The 26,622-nt window shown below is 41.1% G+C and overlaps 1 protein-coding gene across 4 annotated transcripts in view; it reads right to left on the bottom strand.

Annotated features, from left to right (window-relative positions):
* TTLL5 (tubulin tyrosine ligase like 5) overlaps window positions 1-26,622 on the bottom strand; it is a 295,829-nt gene that overhangs the window by 40,532 nt on the left and 228,675 nt on the right. For all 4 annotated transcript variants that reach the window (XM_089522251.1, XM_089522253.1, XM_089522249.1 and 1 more), the window contains 2 exons: window positions 14,297-14,495; window positions 179-399 (listed from right to left, as the gene is read on the bottom strand). In XM_089522251.1, coding sequence (XP_089378377.1) covers window positions 179-399; window positions 14,297-14,495 — 420 coding nt within the window. The remainder of the gene's footprint in view (window positions 1-178; window positions 400-14,296; window positions 14,496-26,622) is intronic.

The raw sequence follows: 26,622 nt of genomic DNA, 5'->3' as shown, positions 1-26,622 counted from the left end.
ATAGACAAGTACTCTGGACTTCGTAAAGCAATTTTTACATCCTTATTTAATTTTTCTAAAAAAATTACACAGTACAGTAGATGGACCAATGTCCTCATAGACAAATCAGAGACATTTGCAGTTCACGTCTCTTCATACTTTTCAGCAATGAATTCTGGTTAAAATTATACAAACTTACTTGGAAATCCTCTGAGATGCCACTTTCCTTATTACAGCCTGTCTATGGCTAGCTGGGGGCTTAGGAACCAAGTGTGAAGATGCACTCTGAGATGGCATTACTTTGTGCAGACTGGAGGCCTTCTGGCTGCTAGAAATGGCACTTGATGTTCTATAGGCACCAGAACCAGAGGACAGAGTCATAGAGGTGGTGTTTGATGTTGGAGAGCTGACAAACAAAGCCTAGTGGGAAAGGAAAGGAAAAATAAGATTTAGTATATTTGTTTTTTATGACTTGTTGGGGCAGTCCATGGAATCAGATATTCAATCATTTATTTTCTACCACTGAAATTTACCATGAAACTGTTCAAGATGTAATGAAAAATTCTTAAATGTATGCTTCCCCTCCTCATTACTAAACTCCTGATACCTTCAAGATTCTTTCTTGGCAGCATCTCACATCTTCCTTAATTGCATGCAGACAAGCTGCTCTGTCACCCAGTGGGAAGAGTCAACAAAGCAACTTTTAAACAGCATGACTGTCAGAGGATGAAGAAAGGTCAGGGCTGTTTTTCTTGAGGGCAGCAGACATCCAAAAGGCTTTTGTTTCCATGTTGTGATGTAATCCTGGCTGCTCTAGAGTGTAGCCAACATACAGAGGGAGGGAGCTGATACTGACCCCAGTCTCTCGGTTCAGCTTCAAAGAAAATTATCCCATTGTGAATCCCTTTAGTGTATGTTGAGAAGCCAGGAGAAGCTACTCTACAAACAAGACAGCAGCAAATGAGGTCATAAGGTTTGACCACACAGAGAAGGGAAACAGGGATGGAAAATAACATATACAAAAGATTTTTTACATTTTTTAAAAAAGCCTATATCTGTTATGGATGAGTACAAAGGCGGGACGGAACAGTAAAGAAATTTAGACACAAAACAGCAGACTGACTACTACCTTGTGAAAATTCCCTAATAATATTTCAGAGGCCAGAAATCTACTGAATTCTGAAAAGAGTATCCTGGATGTGGAATGTACTGTGTAAATATTATCACAGAATTTTAAAAACACCCAGACAAATCAAAATCCTAAACAATGGCTGAAATAATGCATTTTGATCACTACTGCTCCCCCTGAATGATATTTAAAAACTAAATGGAGCCACCATCTTCTTCTGTGGAGGAAGTTAGCACCTTATGGACAACAAATAAGAGTTTTGGTCTTGCATAGAAAACTGCAGTTACATCAATCTGTTGAATAATGTAGAATGAGACAGATTGTGTCATCTTCAATTTAAACATTTTAACAAGTTTCAAGCTGCTGCAGGGCTGGACTTCTACATTTTTTTTCAGATTTTAAAACCTTGTTGGAAAGTGTTCTAGATATACAAAAGAGATAGAGAACACTGAACTGAACAGCATCTCATGTGGACATAAAGACTTTTCTATTAAGCAGGTAGAATCTTCCCAACAATTCATTAGTAAATACTGTTTGTGTAATAATACTGGGACAGATATGATGATCATTAATTTCCATGTAAATCAAGCTATAAGATTTTGTTCCGTCAATTCAGGCTTTCTTTTCTCTATCAACAGAATAACGTTTAAACTTCTCATCCCCATTCTTAAAATTTAACATATCTGTCTGGCATCTTGTTAGTGACTTATGCATGCACTAAGTGCAGCTTATGTACACACAATCTCTTTTTGGAGGGGGCACAGTGGACTCTTCTTTCAACCTTGTGCGCCATCCAAAAGCCTTTCATGTTCAGCAACTATCAAAACTACAGGAAGGGTGGCTGCTACTCCTTTTAGAAGAGGTAAGGGAAAATAAAATGAGGTGATTTAGATGATGAAGACCTGGCTGTTCTGAGCTCCTGGGGAAAGGAATACTGGACCCACTCCATTTGAAAGAACAGCCTCATTCCCTCTCTCCAGCCAAGCTGAATGCAGCTTCTTCTCTATGGTCTGAATTGCCACCTTTGATTCTTTTCCCACCAATAAATGACAACAGCAAGGTCTGGGGAGGATGCAGAACTGCACATACAGACTCTGCCTCTCATTTTCCTTTTTAGTTTTGTCCTTCTTCCGACATTACATTTGTCTTGGTGTTTCTGATTGAAATTAGACAATTTTGCTATCATTTCACATTAGGTCATGACAACTGCAGCCGGTTCATCTAAAAATCCACACAGAATGGAATAAGAGCCATATAACAACTTGTGAATGAATTATTTTTCTCATGCTCCCATTTTAAAGAAAAGGACATATTCAACAATGTATTCTGTTAGAAAACCCACCAGGAAAATCTTGTGAGCCCTATCAAGCATTTCAAAAGCCTGGAAAGTGTATAGCATATAAGGACCACCAAACTCACTATTTTAACAGCCGTTCTCATTGTCAAAAGTATAATACAGCGTGCCCTTGCCTTATGCAGGGGATCTGTTCCGGATCCCCCGCATAAGGCAAATAGCGCATATGTTTGAGCCCCATTGGATATAATGGGGCTCATGCATAACATGCAACGTGGTGCGGGCGCCATGGTCGCGGGCACCATTCATTCTCCATTCAGAGTCAGAATCGAAGGCTGCAGAAGGCGTTTTTGAGGACTCAGCTGGTCTGGCTTGTTTGGTCCCGTGAGGGGAAACGGAATGAGCTTGCTTAGAGGCCAAGAGGTCAGGAGATTTCTCCTGTCTGGGAGAAGAACTCTTGTCCTCAGCGTGCTTGCGCTTGGAGGCTTTTTTAGGCCTGGGGTCATCTTGGCTTTAGTCCCATTCAGACCTATCAGCCTTCCTAGACTTCTCTTTAGGAATTTTATTCTTGTAGGCCTTTTCTGCACTCTGTCCCTTTTCTTTGGATTTACTGGAAGGCGAGGGTGGAGAAGTCACAGCGGCCTAAGAGACTAAAGTAGAGGCAGGGACCAAGTCCTGCTGGTAAAGGGTGGACATAAGCCTGGAGTCTCAATTTTTACAGGCTTAGGGAGTCAAAGATTTACAGAGGGCACAAGACTGGACATTGTGACCCTCTCCAAGGCACAGAAAACAAATATTGTGGGGGGCCTGGCCTGGGATCCCCCCCCACCACACATTTAACACATTTCTTAAAGGAGATAGACTGGGAGGCCATTTCAAACCATGTTGGAGGTCTATTGGTCCGTGTGGCAAAATCGAAGTCACGAAATCCAAGTAAGGTGATGAGCTTCCAAATCGAAATCCATTAAGAATGGTCAAACAATCTGTGGTCAAAAGACTTTTTCCCCCAGTTAGTAAGCGAACAATTCCACATGAGAAGTTCCTTCAAGCTGCTAGAGAATCAGATGAAATGAATTGGGGAAAGAGTGGGAACGCTAGTGGCTTTCTAAGGGTGAGCTGACCTACTGCCAAGAAGTTGCAAAGTAAGTTTTGCCTAGTGATTCCAGAAGTTTCTGAGCTTTACTGCGCAGACGTAGAATAACCCATTTGTGTTACAGTCCGTCCTCGCTTTACACGGGGGATCCGTTCTGGATCCCTCTGCATAAGGCGAATTCCGCCTATGCTCGAGCCCCATTGGAAACAATGGGGCTCGTGCGCGGCGGCGTGGGCGCGCACGCCCATTCAATTGAATGGGATGCGCTGCCCCTTCCGCCCCACGTGCACGCCGCGGCTTAACCGCGTACGCTCAAGTCCGTGTATGGCACGCCCGCATATGGTGCGGGCACACTGTATTTGCAGAGACCACGAAGAAGAACAGTAAATACAGAGAGCCAGTCTTTGTTTTCATTCTGCACAATGGCAATGTTGTTACTAGCTCGTGCAATGCCCATGGATGAATAAACAAATTCAAACCACATGTTACATGGAAAAGGGGAAAGAACAGCTCATAGTATATTGCTCAAGGCACCTTTCAACATAATTCAATACCAGGGACAATCCCGTAAATGCACTAGCAACTAAGCAACAGGAAAATATGAGAATGCCTCATCAGGGCATTCCCCACCAATTATATGAATAGGAACACAACTGTCCCCATATTCTAGGCAAAAAGCATACCTGGGTTTTAATTCTCTTCCTTCAGAAAATTTTCTGATGTTTGTAATGTCAAGTTACTTCACCAGGACAAGCCCATGTAGGTTTGGAGACATAAGTTGGAAGTATTTGGAAGAACTATATAGGTGCTTAAACAAAAGGCTCTAGGGTGAAATGGATGTCTGATTCTAAGTAGGTTTCATTTGCTGGGAGGATCAGGGTTGCAAACTGGGGATAAACCTGGACTCTGTTACTTGATGATTGGATGAAGTTTGTAGCCAGAAATACTTTCTTACAGTTTCAGTTGGTTTTTCAGTTGTTCTGCAGGTGAAGTACCATGGTGAGTACAAGTCAGTGTAGCAGGTTTAACATGATACACCTTGAAACAAAACATGGAAGGTTTCAAACTATGAATTTCTGAAACTGGAGGCTCAGAAAATTCTCTCTTCATCTTATGATGATACATTATTCTGGAGCAAGTAGGAAGGCCAACTGACATTTCTTCAAAGGCAGTGGCGGAAGGGGAGGAGGTTCTTGCCTCATTGACTAGATAAGTAGAACACAGTAAAGATACTGCAAGCCCTTACTATAAATAGAAAACACCAATTGGCATATGAATATGATGTTGACTATCTTCCCAGAAAAGAACTGTGAGAATAAACACAGAAAGAGACAGGAAACCCTGTAGTCCCTACCTACCTAACTACATGCCCAGCATGTCACCAAAGCAATAGCTCCAAAATCTTCTCCCTACTGAAAACAAACCAAACAATACCTGCTGGTCCCTGAACCAGGCGGGTGGAATGACTTCCTAAGGCCAGAAAATCAAATAAAGAAGAGTTATGTTTTCTCCAGTATTTTGCAGAGGGCATTCCTTCACCCTAGAACATGGTAGAGCTGTAAACAGATAGCATGGATTAAAGGAACCAGCATTCTAAAGAAGAAATGACTTTTGCAGGACTTTGTGGAAAATTGCATTAGATGTCCTGTATATTTTATTTACTGTTGTTATTTGCCTTCAAGTTCACTTTGACTTGTGGCAACCCTGTCATAGGTGTTTTTGGGTTTGTTTGTTTATTTGTAAAGAGTTATTCAGAACAGGTTTGCAATTGCCTTCATTTTAGAATGAGAGTGTGTAAAAAAATAAATAAAAAATAAAACTTTTATTTATATACCGCCCTTCCATTGATCAGGGCGGTGAACAACATAATACAAATAATACATACAGTAAAACATTTTAAAAACAATCATAAAACCCCCGGTCAGCTCTCCAAATTGCCGTCAGCAAGAGAGAGAGGCCATCTAGGACTTTATTCGGGGAATGCAGTTCGAAATAGGAGGGTCTTTAACTCCCTCCTAAACTGAGCCAGGGAGGTGGCCGAGCGGAACTCTGTGGGCAGCGTGTTCCAAAGGGTCGGGGCAACGATGGAATACGTCCTCCTCGATGTCGAGGAGAGTTTAGCCCCAGGTACCCTAAGTAATTGCTGCCCAGAAGTTCTGAGGGTGCGGGGCGGAATGTATGGGGAGAGGCGGTCCTTCAGTTATCCTGGGCCCAAGCCATGTAGGGCTTTATAGGTAATCACCAACACCTTGTACTGTGCCCGGAAGCGAATAGGCAGCCAGTGCAGGTCTTTGAGCACCGGTGTTATGTGGCTGGTCCTGGAAGTACCAGTGACCAGCCTGGCCGCCATGTTCTGTACCAGCTGTAGCTTCCGGGTATGATACAAGGGTTGCCCCATGTAGAGCGCGTTGCAGAAATCCAATCTAGAGGTTACCAGAGCATGTACCACCGTTTCTAAGTCCCTCTGGGCCAGGTATGGGCGCAGCTGGCGAATAAGCCGAAGCTGGTAACAGGTGTTCCTGACCGTCGCATTCACCTGAGATGTAAGGTGAAGCGACGAATCAAGAAGCACCCCCAAGGTAACTTGCCCAAGGTCACCCAGTGGGTTTTTATGACTGAATGAGGCTCATGTCCAGTTCGTGGCAGCTCCTGTTCCTTAAGATAAACTAACCTGAGACAGAGAAAGCAGGAATATCTCCCAGGATATGTGGAAAGAGGAACTAATTTTGAGAACAACTAAGGGTTTAGAATATAACATCACTTTTTCATCATGGAAGACACATAGTTATGAGTCTTTTGAAACACCACCCAGTTCTTAGATTTGCCAAGCCAACTTTCGTGAGATTGAGAATGAGGAAACAAATGGTCTTAAAGAGGTTTTCTGTAACAGCCTAGTTTGGACTGAATGTGGGAAAATGTTGAGAAGCCAAAGGATAAAAGTGAGTCCCTTTAAATAATCCTTTCTGAAGTGAACAGAATGAGACTCAAAGCTTCTCTTTACAATGTGAAGTTGAAGGCTTTAGCGGTCAGCATCCATAGTTTTTTGTAGGTTTTTTGGGCCATGTGGCCATGTTCTGGAAGAGTTTATTTCTGATGTTTCAGCAACATCTGTGGCTGGCATCTTCAGAGAATGCTGGCATGGAAGTGAGTAGGGTATACATACTGTGTGAACCTTGGTTGAGAGGAAGTGATTTACATGTTAATCTGTGTGTTGGTCTGTTGTTGAATATCAAGGCCTCAAGGTGTCCATTCAATTAGTGATCCAGTGGCGGGATACAAACCGCCGCTTTGCGGCGCTTCCCCGCCGCCGCCGTTTGCTCTGTGCGGGAGCTGCAGCAGCCAAACCGCGCGGCTCCCGCGCGGAGCAAAAAAGAAGCTCCAAAATGGAGCTTCTTTTGGAGTCGTGTTTGCGACGTAGCGAGGCGCCAGGGGCGCACTCGCTACGTCACAAAGGATGCGACGCGTACGGACGCTCAGCGTCCGATACGTCAAGATGGCTGCGCCCGTATGAACAGGGCGCCACCATCTTGTACGTATTCAATACGTATTAGGGTTAGGGGGGTGCGGAAGCACCGCCCCTTCCTAACCCTAGTACGTATTGATGACGTACTATTTGGCGGTTTGTATCCCGCCATTGTCTGCTGGGGAAAACCCCCACTCTCGGTTGTTTTCATTTGCACTTGCTAGGTTTTGATTTTGGTGTTTTTCAGGACTGGTGGCCAAACTTTGTTTACCTTGAGGGTTTCTTCTTTCCTGTTAAAGTTGTCTAGGTGTTTGTGGATTTCAATGGCTTCCTGTGCATTCTTACCTGATAGTTGTTGGCATGGTCCAGAATTTCTGGTTGGCTACTTTAGAAACAAGATGCAATCCTTCATAGAGGGCTGTTCTTATGTCTCTAGACAACAGTAACTGGACTATGCTAATATATATATTGCAGCTTTTAAGGTAAATTTTGGTTGCTATTGTAACTTGTAGTTTTATATATTTATTTGTAGAATATTTTATAGCACTCCTTTCAGACCAGGTTTCCAAGTTGGATCAGAGATAAACACATATTATCTGGCTTTGGTAAAAAGTACCTGGACTGTAGCAAACCCAGAAAGAGGCATCAAAACTGTTTACTGACATCAATAGTCAAGAGCATAAAACATTTGAGCCTACTTAAAGCTGGTGCTCCTCTATTACAGGACTTGCTATTCTGACCACATTGTGAAAAACACCACTTACACAACACAATCTTGAGACTAACAGAGACTGAAGCATGAGAGACGCTATAGCAACCAGAAATCTTCCAAGAAGACTGGAGAATGAGTACCATAACCTGCAGTAATAGGGCAGCAGATGTGGTGGCTGCTGAATCATCATCTGATAAACTCAGAATTAAAATCCACAATTCTTTGAAGTTTTTCCCAGTTCTTCTGACATTTGTATGGATGTGTAGCTGTCTGTCCACACATCTACACCTCTGTATAAACGATTCTGAAGAGATAAAAGTCATACTAACAAGACACATGCAATGGAAGGATATTAAGAGAACAACCAAAGAAAGAAACAAAATACATAAAAACTAGGAAGTTGTCTTATATTAGGCTATTAATCTACCCAGGTCCATATTATATGTAGCAGCAACTCTCCAAGTTTTCCAGTAGGAGTCCTTCCCAATCCTACCTGGAAATGCTATGGATTCAACATGAGGACTTCTGCAACCAAAGCATCTGCTCTACAACAGATATATGTCTCTTTCTCTACAAACCAGAATCATCATGATGCAGAAATATCCCAAAAATTCTAAAAGTCAGAAGCAACCCTAGCATGGGTGCAACACACAGTAAATCTTCCCTCTGCAATATGCTTGTTACAGAGTTCAGCCAAAAAAAAAAAAAAAAAAAAAGGGGGGGGGGATCTTTTGAAAAAAGGCTGCTGACAATATAATACAAATTCCATCCCCACCTCCCACAACACCTTCTGATAAGCTTACAGAGGTAGCATGTTCTCCATTAGTCCTGTCTTCAGAATGCTAATCAATAATTTTCTCTTACACGCCTATGTCAGATTGCATTGAAAAATCACTACTGTTGCTATATAAGATTTATTTCCGAGGCATTATACAGTGCTCAGGTGGCATAGAAATCTTCTTTGAGAGTCACTGATTTATGACAAAGAAATAAAGAAGGTAAAAAGCAAGAGAGAGGGAGGGAAGGGAGGGAAGTTCCCAAACTATGAACCACAGAAGTCAGCTCCCATTTCTTCTTCTCAGCTGTTACACTAAAAATACATTAAATACATTCCTGGCATGATTTTTCTATAGGGATAACTAAAGTCACTTCCAAAATAAGTTATGGTACTGTGTGCCAAAGGCAAAGCAAACCCTGAAAATGGCAGATGTAAAACATCCTAAAGACAACCACGTAAAATAGGGCCAAGCAACAACCAAAGACACTTAGGAAAAAAGGTGAAGAAGGTCCAGAAGGTATGGGGGTAGATAAGTCTATGTAACATAGCCATTATATAACATAACAGAAGATAGGACCATCAGTTCAAGCCAGACATGACATTTCTCTTGATTGCTGATTATTCTCTATTCAGAATCATTTTAAGGCCACCTTACAGCCTAGGCAGGAGATGACATACAGTAATAAATAAATAAATATGATCTGTAGTACTGAAGTTTTCTTTAGTGCAGTAAAACAATTCTAAGTTGAAACTACTTGTTTTAAATTTAAATTTAAGGAAGCAATATTCTACTTAGGTTTGGGAGGGGTTATTAGGAACAGATATGTGTTCAGAAAACACAGGGGTGCTGAGCAGGAGGTGTAACAGGCCAACAAGGGAGAAGGCAGGGGAGACATCTTATGGCTGTTCCTCCTTCTGGTTTACCATTCAGCCAGCTGCTGCAGTGGAATCCCTTGAGTCAAAAAATGCTGCTGCTTAATGCCAGATCAGTGAGGAGCTGTATGACCCATAGCTTGATCCTGGTCAAGCAAGCTGCCCTTGCATATTTAACTGAAGCCTGGTTGACTGAAAAGCGGAATGTCAACATGTCCATGTTCTGCATACCAGCTTTCTGAGTGCAGCAGCACACAAGATTTGAGGGTTGGGGAGGCAGATTTGCAGTGATCTATTGCGAATCCATCCCCTTATTGATGTACTTGTTTGACAACCTCCAAGGTTTGTGTGTGTACACCTGATAATAGGATAATGAGAAAGGATTGGAATTCTGTTGGGAGTACTATCCCCACTGCTGCTCAACTTTCTTCCTGCTTGAGTTGATGGAGTTGGTCCCCATTTCAAGGCCTCCTCATCAGGGGCTACTGAGGATTTCATGGCTTCTATGGATCTGTCTCAAGATTTGGCTTTACACATGTAGCAGGCCACACTTTTGATCTGTTTTTTGCTGGTCAGGAAGAGGGTGATTGGGGGTGTGCAGGTTTGAAAAAGCTCAGATGCCATGTTCTCTAAGTGTTAAGAGTTTAGATGTGCTGGGATTTCTAACTGCTGCAGGGGTGAGGGGACCATTAAAATTGTCCATCCTCAGAGACTAATGGATCCAAAAGGCTCTGGGAGATTTCCAGCTGGTGATTCTGCTGATGCCCTGGCTGATCTGTGGAAAAGGGAGATGATCTGGGTATTGATACAATCACACCTACTCATCCTTTACTTGGGTTTACGGGATGAACTCCTTGGCTTTCTGATAATGTTCAGGATAATGAAGTGCTTGAGCAGATGACTGGAGTGACACTGGAAAAACACTAAGGATGAAAACAATCAAGCATGGGTCAGGGACCATTTTAAAGTATCTGCAGTCATAAGGGCAGTGAAGAAAATAATCCTTGTCACCTCTATTATTTTACTCCATTTTCTCCAGTGCAGCAGTTTCAGGTTATTATATACTAGACCTCAGACTGCTAAGGAAGAGCCCTGAGAAAAGCACTCTGATGAATTTGATAAATACTTTGCAGAGAAAATTGCTTGGATCTGTTCTAACTTTTTCTTCGCATTTAAGGTAAAGTGTGGGGAAGTAACTGAAGCGAATATTTATTCAGTTTTGATGGATAAGTTTCAGTTTGTCCAATATGATGATGTGGACAGGTTGCTTGGGAGATTATCAAGAGTTTCAAACTAAACCTCTGTGAGACTGGAAATGATAGCTCTGGAAATGATAGCTCAAACATCAGACAAAAGGCAAACACTAAATAAAGGATGAAAATTCTGGAGGAGAAACTGAGGGAGAGAATGTGATCCACATAAAAACTGACATAAAATTAATAATACACAGCAGGTTTCCAATATGTCCAGAGTGTCATGGCCAGCCAAGAGCAAGTCTCGGAGGATGAGGAGGAGGATGGGGCTCCTCCAGAGCAAGAGGTAATTGAGGCTACACCAGGTGCTAATCCTGCTCCAGTGCAAGAGGTAATTGAGGCTACACCAGGTGTTGATCCTGCTCTGCCAGAATCCAGCCCTGATCTCCCAGCCCCAGAGGAGGAGGCTCAGCCAGGTCCTAGTGCTGGTGGGATTCCTCTGGTGGTACAGCAGCCTAGTGGTGACTCTGGGGAGGAACCAAGCTTGAAGGTTCCCTCCTATAGACAACGCAGGGCTGAAAGTGCTGGCAGACGCAGATCCCAGAGAACTGCTGAGAAGCAATTAGCAAATCAGCCTCAGGTGACACGGGGGAGGGTTTCCCTTACTTAATGAGCAGAGAGACACCAACTCAGTGTCAGAGTTTATTGCATGATCCTTTGGTGTGACTGCTGCCTGCACTGGCTCCTTGTAGCCTTGATTTCAGAACGGACTGGACTATTGCTATCTTCTGGCTGACCTGACCCTGGACTGGACTGACTATTGTGACCTCTATTATCCTGACTTCAGCTTGGCTTTCGGTTTGCTTGTTCTCTCTCTCACTGCAAGGTTTGTGGACTACTTCCAGCTTCATAGTTAATTGCCTTCCTTATCGGCATGTGTCTGTGTGTGCTGGCCGCAGTCCAGGACACAGAGAGAAACAAACTGGACTGGATATCACTGTTTGATCTCAGTATGTTTTAATCAACTGTAGTTGAAACAAACCCAGTTTCTTGTAATTGGATGTATCTGAAAACTGTACTTTGTTCCAAACTGAAAATGAAAGACTTGTCTGCACAGATGGGGTTGGAAAACCTCTTTTATAGAATTTTCTTGTAACAGGAAATCATGGGTTTCTCATGTTGTCTGGAATTGATAAGTATTCTGGTGTAACGCAATATTTCCTTTCAGCAGGGTATTTCACACAGAAATATTTAGCATGCAGAAGTAATTAACATCTAACACTTTCAAAAGCACAAAGGTTTCTGAAATTTGTTTCTACGGTACACAACTTGAACATTTTACGTATTCAGAAGCAAATAAATGTACTGAGTAATACTGAACAATATTTGTGCCCGAGTGACCATCATTAATATTGTACTGCAGCATTCACAGAAAAGAATCAGAACTTTTACAGAATATAAGGATAGAATGTTACTATGTATACGTCATTTGGCTAAACTATTACAAGATTTTATTTGTTGGAAGAAAATATTGTTAATAATTTAAATAGGTCATGATTGCAAAGTGCTTCACAAAGTGATCCTCACAACAATCCTGATAGGTCCATCATTATGATTTCAAATTTAGAATTCTAGAAAGCGTGGCTTAGAAATAGATCCTTCCCCAAGGCCACACAGTGAGGTGATGGTAAAGGTGGAAAGGATGGACTTGAGCTAAGACCTTGTACATTAAAACCCATTAAGATGGATTTTAATAGCCTCAACTGTTGTATTTCATTGTAGTTTACAACATTACTTAATGATTTGTGAAACTTTAGTATTGCATGTTATAAAAGAATAAGTAATGGCACTGGTTATATAGACATTTATCACCTGGTGTCAGCATCCAAAGTTATGGCTAACTAGTTACAGAAGACAAGAATGGCCTGTTCATATTTCTTTGCATTTTGACATTTAAATTGTACTAATCGTATGTTAAACTGAATTCATCTATGGTGTGCACAGTTAAGAGCCTCTACATTAACTCCCTTTATTCAATAATGGAAACTTCAGTTCTGCCTGAGCCTGCGGCATGGCAAAGATCTCTGTAACTGCAACTCTGAATGGCTGAGCTCAGACGGAGAGAGGGAGGGAGTGCGGGGGATGCAAGCAAAAGTTTAACAAAGAATCACTTTAACAGAAACTCCTGAGTAATGGCTTTACCCCTAGCCAAGAACAACATCATCTCAATGTCAGCAATTAGAAGAAAGATCAGCTAAGCAGCATGGCCCCCTTCAAACCTCTCACAGGGCTACCCTGAGTTGAGAAGTGTGCACATGGGGCCCTTTGGATAGAGATTAAAAATGTGCCTACTATTTCTCCTTGGCTGGCACAGAGCAAAGTTTAGATGAAAGGGCAGTATAGAGCAGACCCTGACAAACAAGTAGGGGTTAACAAACATGGGAATTTTTCTAGAAGTTTTCTCGAGTGCATTAAAATTAAGGAACTCTATAATGAATTAAGTTTCTCTTTTTTGCTCTTTACTGTACTCAGCACAGAAGAATTCAGAAGACAGGGTTTTAGAAAATAAAACTTTGTTAAACCACGAAAACAGCCGATGACAGTGAAAATTAAACAAATTAATGCACCAATTAATTTGAGTGTGTACAATGCAATGAGAAAATAAATCAATTATTTCTTATCTGCCTTTTTGGTAAAAACTTGACCAGCTGACACTTTGGATTGAAATTACTGTTTCAGAACTCGAGATTGACTGATTATAATGATATCCAAAGTCAGTAACTCCAGACAGATAGGAAATGAAATAGTCAACAAGAGATCAATCTGTGATAAAATATGAAAAATAATACAGTGGGTAAACAAATGTTTGAATTATAAAGAGCAAATCAAACAAGTAACAAAAAGCTCACAGACTGAATGCAATACTCTGTACCAGGTGAGTAAGTAAGGGGCTATACAGACCGCCCCTTTTAGAGCCAGATCAGGGCCACAGCAACCGCATTCCACAGCCCCAATCTTACCTTTCTGCGGTGCAAAAAGGAGCCGCAAAAAGTGGCACCTTCTCTTGTACCTCCATGCCATCCAGAGAATACAGTTTTACAGGCAGCACTTTTTCTAAGGTTTTACAAACAAGTGCTTGTGATTGAATCTACACATGCTTGGTTGTCCCCATGAGTCCTAGCAGTTGCTTACTTTTTTTTCCTTTTTTTCCCTACAAACTGGCTGATGCTAAGTCTTTCCACTTTTGCCCTTCATTAGCCATTAATTTGTGATAAAATATTGCAAAAAATCCACAAAGCACTGTTTTCAGAAATTTGTATAATAGGAAAACTACTGTGCAAATCAAACCACATTATGCAAACACTTCTTATTTATGCTAATGAAGATGGGATTTTTTTAGAGTAGTTGGTCCTATCTTCTATTACCATTTTCTATGACAAACTCTTGCCCATGTTTGGAACCCAATAATACAGTCGGCCCTTGCCTTACGTGGGGGATCCGTTCCGGTCCCCCCCCCGCGTAAGGCGAATTCCGTCTATGCTCAAGCCGCATTAGAAACAATGGGGCTTGTGCATGGTGGCATGCCAGCACGTGGGGCACCATGGGCGTGCGCGCCCATTCATTTGAATGGGATGTGCTGCCCCTTGCACTCCATGTGCTCCCCGTGGCTTGAGCACATACGCTCAAGACTGTGTACACTCAAGACCGCGTAAAGCGCACCCGTGTAGAATGCGGGCGCACTGTAATACATCTTCTACAGTAACCTCAGTCATTTTAGTCACCTGGTGCCGGGCTCGGCTCTGGTCCAAAAGCTGTCTGGATTGAAGCTTCTGTTGTTGGAGCTGCTGCAGGGCAAAATGGAGCTGATAGCTGCCGGTGTTAGGTGGAGCCTTGGGATGCACTGGTTGGCTTCCTATCAACTTACTGTGTATGCTGTTCTCTGCATCTCCTTCCCAAGCAAAGCTGTTATTCTCTAGGGCCCTGAAATAGGAAACGTTTCATCATCATCATCATCATCATCATCATCATCATCATCGTCATCGTTTATTTTTAAAGCGTTGTAAATGTACACAGCACTGTAAAAGTTTAAAGTTTAATCATAGCCAGCTTGTATATGAAGACAGGAAATGTCTAAACACCTTCCTTGCTGCTGTCCAAAAACTTAAATAGGCTGTTGCTAGCAGAGAAATCTTATAACAAAAAAGTACATTACCTTCACCTTATGCTGCATGCCAATTCAAGGTAAGCCTAAAAAGTCTCAAATTTCAGCCACTGGTTTATTAAGGTTTGAAAGTAGGAATGGGTTCCTCAGCCCACTTGGGATGTGAGTTGCATACACCTTGCCACTAGTGTAGTTTAACTGCATACTGTGCTGACCATATGAATGGTGGAGGAAGTTTGATGTGTGGTGTGTGTAGGCTGGGAACCAGAATGGAGATATGATTGACCTCAAGACGTTGGTTCTTGAACTACTACTACTATTGTAGAGGGTAGATTTGAATTGGAATTTTACTTATGCTCAGGAGTTGAAAATTATAGTACTGAATTGTATTGAGAGCAAAGAGTAAGCAGATGAGCCCTTCCCTTTGCCATCTACATCATCAGAGGGACAGTGAGGCCTGCCAGCTCCATCGGGCCTGGTCTCTACTAAGAAGAAGAGCCCTCTCTCCAGTCCATCTGCCTTGGTCCAAGCCTCAGAGGGAGAGAAGAACTGCTGGACCTGATCCCCTTCACCACCACCATTCCCTTCTCCTGTGTCTTTTTTAGAATGTAAGCCTGAGGGCAGGGCACCATTTAATTAAAAATAATAATTGTAAGCTGCTCTGATAGCCTTTAGGGCTGAAGGATGGGGTATAAATACTTAAATAAATAAATAAAAATAAAGGTTTCCAGGATGATGAAACTCAGGTCATATCAAATCCTGTGTTCTGGAATGTAAAACAATTTGGAAATGGCTCCTAACTTAAGTTGCTAACTAATAATAGAAGGCACTGAAGTGACAGTTTGGAGACAGTGAAACTAAACATATAGATAATAGTTTGATTGATGGATACCCCACGAAGGATAGAGACGTATGTTAGGTGTAATATTTGAACATCCAATGAAATGTTAAGGGCTGTATATGTTTATTTTATATGCAACCAATGAAATGTGATTTGTAGTTTTCTTTGTTCAAAGTACTATAAAAAGCTTAGTTCACTTTTGAATTAAGGCTCCAGAATTTGGAAGTGTTTTCCTCTGGGGACGCTGCAGCAAAAATAAACTATGGCCCTGTACAGACTAACAAAAAGTGCCAGCCTGTGGGTGGGATGAGGGCTAAACGTCCCTATGCTCCAAGTCCTAACCGCGCAGGCAGGGCACCATTTTGGCCCATGCCCATCCACATGGGGCATGCCATGATGTACCGCTGGCGCAGCATCCAAATGGCGTTATCATGGCATGCCCTGCCCTCACCCTGCCCACAGGCTGGCGTCTATGATGTTCCTTGGAGGGAGAAAAAAGAAGTTGTTTTTTGCAGCTGCTTTTTGCTTCCTCCAGGATCTGCGGCAGCACCAATCTGGAGTGGAAAGGGGTGGTGTCTTGCCGCCCCTTCCTGCCAATCTGTACAGCCCCTCTGTTTCCTTTCCAAACGGTTCCTGGTCTCCCTGGTTAAAATTCTAGCTTAAAATTAATCTGCAACACTACTACAAAGGAAGACTGGAAAGAGAAACAGCTGAATTACCATACTCACAAGTTTTGCATGTCTACAGCTATTCATACAATCTGATCAAAAAAGTCCTTCCTGGGCATCAGTTCATCTCATGCATCTGAGGAAGGACACCAAGTCTATGAAAGCTTATGTTATAATGTGTTTCACATGTTTAGTCTCAAAGATGCTACAAGATCCCTTTGCAACAAAGCTAAGTGTTGTACATAATAAATATACAGAACAGATGAAACTGCTTGTTCATTCCCTGTAATATAAATTTTCTAAAAGTTCAAACCTTACGAGCTTCTCAAGGGAATATTGATATTGACAAGCATAAAGCATAATGTTCCTCAGCTAAGACAAAGGGGTGGGGGGAAACAAACTTCTTTCAGACTAAGTAAACAATTTGTTTACATTTTCGTTGAGGAATCCAGTACAACCATCCAATATCTTTTCACATGAATCCTAGCTGTACCAATAAATTGAGAAAAAAAGACAACCAGTGAGAGAAATTGTCAGCATCACTGCAATGGAATCTACAGAAACTGTTGCTCATAAATCACTCTTGCTGTTAATTCCCCCCCCCCCCACCTAACAGTGTTTGGTGAATATGTACACAAATGCCTATATTACACACATAATCAGAAGGATAGCAACACCCCTGAATTCTTTAGATATTGTCACTTCTCTCAACGTGGAGTCAAAGTTTTAGAAAAAGACCTCTGATCCAGGGAGTACTCAAAACAATAAAGCAAATAAGGTTTCCATCTTATGACAATATCTCTTGAGGGTTCTTTAGATCAGGAGTGGGCAACATGATACCTGCCAAAGCCTTGTGTGTGTATCCCATTGCTGAAAAAAGGCAGGTAAAAAATGGAGAATCACACTCCAAAAGCCCCCACATCTTGCTTTGAATGCAAATATTTTTTAAAACTGGAAATCTGGTTTTAACACAAGGGCTGGGGGTAGAGCACAGGGGTTAGATGTGTGTATATGAAAATGAGCTGGGAATTGGACTCAAACCCTCTATAGTTTCCCACTGCTGCTTTAGCAGCAGCATAGCCATGGGCTCAAAATGTGCCTTCAATATAGAGTTCTTAGGAAAAAGGGGCCTAGCAGGTAGGTTAAACAATACTATTCTTTGTGAAAGCATCAAATATGTAGATGGAAAGAAAATGAACATTTCCTGTTGCCACATAGAATGCAAAGATGCCACAGCCCTACCATCTCAGAGAATCAAAGGTTTTGTCAAAGCCAACCAGTAAAAATTCCAGCAACACTGGGAGTCTGCATCTTTCAGGAAAAGAAGCTTCTCTCAGGTAGCTGACCTGCACCTACAGCAGAAGAGCACAAATTGAGTGCCTAGGAAGTACTCTAACCCCTTCCCCACGTACATCTCCCCTTCTCAACACACACACATGTTGAAGGGAAGGGAGGAAAGTAGAAACCTATCCATCCCTGCCTGTTAGAGATGTGTGGGTGGGATGCATGTATATAGAATTCTGCAAATGGCTGAAAATGCTGTACTAATGGAAAGAAACAAGGTTTTGAGACTGCCTGATGTTTTCTGTTAAGTTTAGGTAGAAGCACTGGAACATACGTAAATCATGCCACATCTTCTCTTGTACATGCATTGTGTTACAGTGGTGAATGGATCAGTGAATTCCTGAAAAGTGAAAAACTGAATTAATTGTTGGTATTCTGGGTTGAACAAAAGGTCCCTAATCAGACACAATACTAGCTCAGGAGACTGTGACTAAGATAATTTTTAGTTAGTTCCTTGTGTGAGCTCTTAGATGTGATCCTTGACATCCTTTCCCCTCAATCTTTCCAATCCTGGGAGCACTACACAGCACATTAAGGAGGACCTCCTTAAGGAATCTTGCATTATTTGGTGACTCAATATAGGCTACTCATTTCCACTCCTATTTCAGAATCCTATTGAACACTGCCACTCATCTCTTTAAAATACTCATAGCATGTTCCTCTAGCCTGTCTAGCAAAGTTCCTGCCATTATCTTGCACTTTACTTGAAGGTGTCCAGATGTGGATGTAAAATTGGTCCCTAGAACATAATATCTGTCTTGGCTATAGAGCCCTGACCAACATCTTTAGTAGTACTGGAAATCATATTTCTTATAGAAATGAAGTGTCATCAGTGATATTTCCTCTTGATGTCTGAAAATTTCAATACTCTGAGGAAGAATTTGTTACACCAAAAGAACTCACATGGCCATTCATCTTCCACTACTTTTATGCTTCCTGTACATGGACACTGAAATAATCACAGGAGCTACCGAAACTCCTAATTTGGATTGCAAAGGTTCATAATTGGTTTCCCAAAATACTGGGCTCTCTTAACACATGTGGATACAAAGAGATTTCTGACTGCTGGATGATTGTCCTGTCCAGCCAACCCTCAACAGCAGTTAATACTTCTGTCAGATGCTCCACCCTGAGTAATTCCAGATATTTCTCTACTGGGATTAGGATTTTGTTGATGGAGGGACCATGATATCATCCTGATTTGCTTGTTGAAGTATGTCTTTGCTGATGTGCTGCCTGCCCAGATAAACATGTGTTGATATCTGAAGTATTATATGACAATGATAATTGCTGGTTTTTCCCAGTCTCACTTTCGTTTAACAGTGAAGAGTGTGTTTAGACAACTACCATGTACATATTCTGCATCTCTGTCTACATACAACACAAAAGAATTAAACAAACCACTTGTGCATCAATGTTTTGTGAAGTAAGAGGTAGCCTCTACTCAGAAGGTGATGGACTCTTTTTGATCAGAAAGTTCTTAAACACTAGGGAAATGATGCTTTGGTTGTGAATTCTTCAACTGGTGAGGGATTAGACTAGATGGCCCTTGCAAGTCCCCTTCTACCTCTAAGATTTTATGACTTTCTCAAATTTTTAATACCCTGGGTATTAACTTGTTTATGCACAGTTTGTTCTTGCTTCCAGGCTATTTTAAGTGCCCAAATTACCATTTTAATCTATGTTTGCTGCCTGGCCATCAAGAACTGTCTTTGTCCCCACTGTTCAGTAAACAAGTCTTCTCTACAGCAAACTGTAAAGTTTTATTTTATAAACACATAGGTGTTAGCAAAAAGACAACTTCAGACAGAAGTGCCATCACTGTCCCACCCCAAATTTTAACGACCTTACTAATTCTTCTTAATTCACTTACTAATTAAAACATACCAACCTTTTCTTCCATGCCTCACTCACTCAGCCAGCCACCCGGTACCAGGATGTTCTCATTTCTACTTTTATGTTTTCCACTAACATACTCTGAGGATTTTTCTCTCCACCATTCTCCTCCACACATCTTTAACCCAACACTGAGCACAAAAGTTAGAATCATACAACCCATTGTATTCCCTGTTACCATGTATTGGTGTCAGAGCTGGATAGTTAAGAAAGAAGATAGAAATAACATTTATTTGAGATGTGGTGCTGGAGAAGAGTGCTGAGAATTTCGTGGACAGCCAAAAAGACAAACAAATGGCTCATAGAACTGTTAGCGCGATTGCACAGTGTGCGTAGGATCACGCTGAAGCTTGGCACCAGGATGGCTACCTGAGAAGCAATGAGAAGTTGTCTGCATGCAAGAGAAATTCCTCTCTACCTCCAGAAGCTGATAAAGGAGACTCGAGGCAGATTTCGCATAATGAGGCACGTTAATCTTCAGTTGCTCTATGTACAAACTTGTGTTCTCCAACAAAGCTACTTGCATAACAACACAACACCATCAACCCACACTGTACAATGAGGCTCCACCCTTATATACACTTGTGCCATGCGGCCACTTAGTCCAGCCTCTTCCTGGTGTGTCACCTTAAACCCAGTCCCCCAGGCAGGAGGACTGAGTGCTTTTGCATCACTTTGCAGTACTTTCTAGCTCACGATGACATCACTGTGACAGCACGTCCTGTGACTCAGCACAGCCCAAATGCTTAGTCATCATGGCTGCAGGTGACAGTCGCCTTTCACCCACATCTGGACATTTTCCCTCTGGATCATATTCCAACAAGAACAGATCAAGCCAGAAATCTCCCTGGAAGCCAAGATGACAAAACCTAAGCTGTCCGTATCTGGACACATCATGAGAAGGCAAGACTCAATGGAAAAAAAAAATAATGCTAGGAAAGATGAAGGCAGGTAGAAAGAGTAAGGCCACATGCTAGTTGGATGACTCTATTAAGGAGGTCTCAAGTATGAGTTTGCAGGAACTGAGCAGTGCAGTGGAGGTCAGGGAGTCTTGGAGATGTTTCATCCACAGGGTCACCCTGGGTCATGATTGACTCAAGGATGGTTAAAAACAACAACAACAAAAACCCAAATGTAATTGAGACATCAAAACCATATCCCAATGGTGAAGCTGTATGCTACAACTTGCTATAGCACTGGCAGCCATATCTTGGGAGCTGGGTTGGACTGCATCTGAAAATGAATCTGCAAGTAAGATTACTGATAGAGTGTGGACAGATTATCAAAAATATCTTGCCACATTACTCTCATCTTTCCTCCTGTACATCCCAAACTCCTTTCTAAGCCAGGCCAAAGTCAGACAGGTGTGGAAGGGTTTGCTGATTAGACAATGATACGATTTAAGAGAGGGAAGGGAAACAGAAAACGATGTATTATTATTTTTACTAATTCAAGCACTTTGTACAGTATAGGGTTCTGGGGAGAAAATCTCAGGCCCTAACAAAAACACAGGAATGGCCTAAATGGGTGATAACTCCACTGGATAGGAGTTCTCAAAGCACAAGCTGTCCCGTACTTTGTTCCCAAGAAAGCACCAATCCTGAAGAATCTGAAGTGTCCCCCCAACTCTACCAGAAAAGAACACAAAGGGACATGCTATAGTAATGTACTCAAAAGGCAGGAAACAGAAAGAATAGAAAATGAGACCAGATTTTACCAGCAAGGACCAGAGCATCAGCAGTTTTGAGTCTATTTTTAGTTAGCAGTGTTCCAAAATAATAACATAGTAATTATCCTACACAATTAAAAAACCTTAATTGTCCCAAAATTCATAGAGATTACAATTACTCATACAATTAATTCATACTTACAATTATGTTAATTTTATATAACATTCTTTTCACTCAAATTTGATTGTCCAGACAGTTTGGATAAATATGGACAGAGACAGAAAAAGGCATGCAAGCAGTAAAGTATTGTACTAGCAAGAATGGTGGGGAAGCCCAGAGAACTACATGTAGAACTGGCTTGTGAGATCCAAAGATGCTGAAGTTTGATTCATCTAATCTCATTCATTTTGTTACTATAATACTTTACCAAAAAAGAAGCTCAACAAATTAGCAAAGGTATTTTCTTACGACAGAAGCATTATTACAGCCCTGTCTTTTAGGTGCCATTCCCACTTGGCAGATAAAACAGATTATATTGGCACGATTCTGATTCGGATTATGATCCGAGACTAATTTGAATTTTTTCCATTGTTTCCATTACGAAAAGGGGCAAATTACCTCGATTTATTAAGACCCTGTTTTTGTTCCCATTTATTTTAAATCGCAGTATTTTAAAGCAGATTAATTTGCTACCTGTTCCCATTTGTGTCTGTAAGCTGTCAATCAAGCACGTAGGCTTCACACGTCACAAGTGTTGGCACCTGATTCAAAACACTTTGACACTGTTTATTTTGCTCCCCATTCCCATTTCTGTTTGTATGTTGTTGTTGTTTTTTGGGCAGCCAATGAAAATCAGCTGCAAAGACTCTTTTGTGTCTTCCCAGATTCCCTTTGGGAAAGAGAGAAGAGAAGCCTCTATCCCCCCTGAGATCCCTAGGCGTCCAGGCTCTCCTGTGTCTCCCCAGATTCCCTTTGGGAAAGAGAGAAGGCTCGATCCCCCCTCAGATCCCTGGGCGTCCAGGCTCTCCTGTGTCTCCCGATTCCCTTTGGGAAAGAGAGAAGAAAAGGCTCGATCCCCCGCCTCAGATCCCTGGGTGTCCAGGCTCTCCTGTGTCTCCCCAGATTCCCTTTGGGTAAGAGAGAAGAAAAGGCTCGATCCCCCGCCTCAGATCCCTGGGCATCCAGGCTCTCCTGTGTCTCCCCAGATTCCCTTTGGGAAAGAGAGAAGAGAAGGCTCGATCCCCCCCTCAGATCCCTGGGCATCCAGGCTCTCCTGTGTCTCCCCAGATTCCCTTGGGGAAAGAGAGAAGAGAAGGCTCGATCCCCCCCCCCTCAGATTTCAAAGTACTATTTCTGTTTATAAGATATAGCCAAAGTATACAAATAATCTTCTTTGCTTTATAGATCTAGTATCTAGTTAATTGTTTTCATTTTATGTTTTAACCTTATTGTTTCCATTCCTTCTTTCTGCATATTGAGTAGATCTGATGATACCTTTTCCATTCTATTTTCAAAATTGTCTAATTCTTTTTTTAGATCTTACCGCATTTCGCGTTTCTTTTATTTCTTCTCTTAGTTCTTGTCTAGTTTCTTTTAATTCATCTTTCATCTCTTGTTGTATCTCTTTAATCTGTCTCATTTTTCATATCTCCTCTATTAGTATTGCATTAGAGTTCATTATTTTAAATGTTTCTTCTTTTGAACCTCTCCTCTGGGTTATTACTTGAATCTGGGACTGGGACCATCCCTTCATCCCTGATGCCATCTTATACTACTTTGCTACTTAAATTAATGTTATGCTCTGTAATCAAATGAAATGTCAGTAATATCATACATCAAATCGATAATCTCAACTAGCAAATCTACTCTTAATCAAATGATTATGATGAAATTGCTATATCTTAATCACAATACATTAATAACAATGGAGGCTAAAATTCATATGTATAATCCACCCTTAGTTTTTAACCTAAATTCATTACAACTCTAATTAATTGCTAAATTTATTATACAATTGTGTTTTTAATTATTGGTCAAGTCAATCACTCTAATACATTTTTATATCTGCTTTTTGCCATCACACTTCTATCACAAATAAAATTTATATAAATATTAATCTATTTACTTTTATCTTTATAATAAACAAATACAGTATCTAAATGATATACTTTTTCTATACTCTATGTAGAAAAATCATAAGTTTGCGAATTCAATACCAGCAAAATGCTCAAGCTTGACTCAGGCTTGCATCCTTCTGAGGTCGCTAAAATGAGTACCCAGATTGTTGGGGGCAATTATCTTACACTTTGTAAACCACTTAGGGAGTGCTTAAGTGCACTGATAAGCGGTATAGAAATGTACTTGCTATTGCTATTTCCACAATCATTTCTTGTGTTATTTTAGATATATTTTTGCACATACAATTCATTAAATTTGCAATATTCAAATCAATCAAATTCCAAAACAGTCCTAAATTCAAGAACAATTAATATGGTATTAACTTTTATTTCTCCTACTTATTTTTCCTTCTCTTATTTATACAATTAATAGATAATTTATCTACTTATCAACTTATCTATTTTTCTAGTTTTCAGTCCATTTGTTAAGTACAGTGCGCCCGCATCATGCACGGATGCATTTTATGTGGCTTCCAGCCGTGTGGGGAGAAGAACAATGGTGTGTGTGGCTGTGGCATGTGCATGCCGCCACATGCATGCACCCCATTATCTCCCATGGGGCTCAAACATAGGCGGATTTTCCCTTACGCGGGGGGTCCGGGATGGATCCCCCATGTAGGGAGAGAGCCCACTGTACAACGTTCAAAGCCTTTACTGCCACACCTTTTTGCTCCTTGTTGCTTCTTGCTTTGCTTGGGTGCACTTAGATTTTGCTTGTTCTTATCAACCTTCTCCTTTTTCCTTTCTTTTCTTGTCTCCGTTTCCATCTCATTTGTCCTGTTTGACTCCACTTTCCTTCACTGCTGAATTGTCGCTTACATTTCTCAATTTTCTGTCTCTCTTCAGTTTCTCCAAATTTCTCCGTCCCCACTTTGTCTCAGTCTCGGCTCAGCTTTTCTCTATCAGTCTGCCTCCACTCCATCTCTATCTCCACTCACTCCTACACTGCCTCATCTCCACTTAGCAGTGTCTCCACTCAAGTCTCCTCACTTCTCAATCATGGGCTATTTCTTCTGTCACAGCTTTTACTCCAGCCCTCTTAATCTACTTATACCATCTAGCCCACTTATCCTTGACTTTGTCTTCGTTTTCTTCGTTTCCACTCGTCTCCGCTTTGGCACTACACTCTGCTTGCTTTCATTTCCCCTTTTACTTCCTCTTTACTGCTTTATGGCTTACTTTATGTCTGCTTTCCCCACTTGTTGTGAAGTTTTCTCTAGTTTTGTATATAGGAGTCCATTCATGCAAGAGACAGGGTAAGGTTTTACCTCAACCACTTTTTATAACGACAGTCTTGATGAGGAATCTGTACTTAAGACAAGAGGTTACTGTCAGAACACAACACGGAAAAACAGAATGGTTCCCAATTGGCAAAGGAGTCAGACAAGGCTGCATCTTATCACCTGACCTGTTCAACTTATATGCACAACATATTGTAAAAAATGCAGGCTTAGACCTAGAAGGAGGAGTGAAAATAGGAGGAAGGAATATCAACAAATTGAGATATGCTGACGACACCGTAATACTAGCAGAAAACCTTGAACAGCTACTAACGAAGATCAAAGAAGAAAGTGCAAAGCCAGGCTTATTGTTGAATATAAAGAAAACAAAAATATGAAGTCAAAGGCTTTCATGGCTGGCATACATAGTTTTTTGTGGGTTTTTTGGGCTATGTGGACATGTTCTAGAAGAGTTTCTTCCTGACGTTTTGCTAGTATCTGATGCTGGTGAAACGTCAGGAAGAAACTCTTCTAGAACATGGCCACATAGCCCAAAAAACCCACAAAAACCAAAAATAATGACCACATTATTAAATAAATGGCAAGCATATGAGAAGCAGAGAATTCCTACTTATTATTATTATTATTATTATTATTATGCTTTATTTATATAGCGCTGTAGATTTGCACAGCACTGTACATACAAACAATAAAATAGATATGAGTAAACCTGCTCATGGCATACAATCTAAGAAATAGTAGCATAATACATATAAATAATACATAATATAGGAAATGGTTCAATAAAACAGGCAACAAATTAAAAACGTCAAATAGCAAATAATAGTCACGCAATGCCTGGGAACACTTCTCTGAACAGGATGATCTTCAACTCAGATTTGAAACTAGTTAAAAAAAAGTGATGATCCATGTTCGTGGGGGAAGGAGGTTCCAGGAGTGAGGGGCAGCAAGTGAAAAGGGACGAATCTGGAATGGGGCAGTGAAAATCCTGGGCGGGGACAGAAGACCTTGACTAACAGAATGGAGGGCCCAAGCGGGAAGGCTTCCACTTCTACTTCTCAGCCGAATGTGATTAACTTGCTTGATGCAATAAAGCCATGTTGGGTTGTGGAAATGCTGGATTCAGAACTGAAACATTTCTTGTTGCATAACTTCATCAAATATTTCTCCATTTTTCTTGGGAGGCATATGTCAAATAGGTCAGAAAGTATCTGTGGGAACATGATACTAGTCAGTCATGGAGATTTGAAACTTTGCTTGGTCTCTGCATGTGCATGGACCTGAATCAAGAACTATACTTGTAGAGTTTTTCCCCTTTGTGAGACTTTCTATAGGGAAACCAAAATAAGGAAGAGATTTGTGAGATGACTTGTTCCAGATTAGATGGAGGAATGGCAAATGGATCTGTTAGCTTTAGGTACATGGGACCAAGATCTGGAGTAGCAGGAACTGGCATGCTTCTTTCCATGCACACTTCCAACCTTGAATGGCCCTTTTCCCTGGCAAGAACATATTTGTTTTTGTGGAGGATCAATATAACAAAAAGGTGAGCCAGAACAGATTTTGTGAGAAGATCCTGTGTCATCCCCAAGATGCTGAACCAGCCTAGGGATGCTTTTTTCTCTTCAAGAAGCTGCTAAATAGATTCGACTGTGCCTTCTAATGCAAGGAAGATTTACCTCTTAGATTATTAAAATACCCTCTAGGAATCCAAGGAGAACATTTTCATCACATATAATACTGCTGAAAATTAAGCCTAAAGCAGTTGAGCAAAGCTAGATATTTAATAACCGGTAAATTTTTAGTTCTTCTCAATGTGATAATGTCAATTGAGTCCAGAAATAGTTTAATCAGATTGTTTTTAGGTTTTTCTTATACACTCCTTCCATTGTTTCACCTCTGCTGCTAGTGGGGAGGGGGATCTAAACCAGGAATGCTGCCTTGCATGATATCAGTCTGCTAAAATGTACTTACTAGCAAATCTGGACACCCTAGTCTGAAATAGCAGCAGAGGTGAAACAATGGAAGGAGTGTATAAGAAAAACCTAAAAACAATCTGATTAAACTATTTCTGGATTCAATTGACATTATCACGTTGAGAAGAACTAA

This window comes from Sceloporus occidentalis, unplaced genomic scaffold (genome assembly GCF_023333645.1).
Source record: "Sceloporus occidentalis isolate IW3139 unplaced genomic scaffold, rSceOcc1.0.p SCAF_4, whole genome shotgun sequence".
Classification (NCBI taxonomy): Eukaryota; Metazoa; Chordata; class Lepidosauria; order Squamata; family Phrynosomatidae; genus Sceloporus; species Sceloporus occidentalis.
Note: the sequence above shows the minus strand (reverse complement) of the source record. Positions and strands in the feature narration are given on the sequence as shown.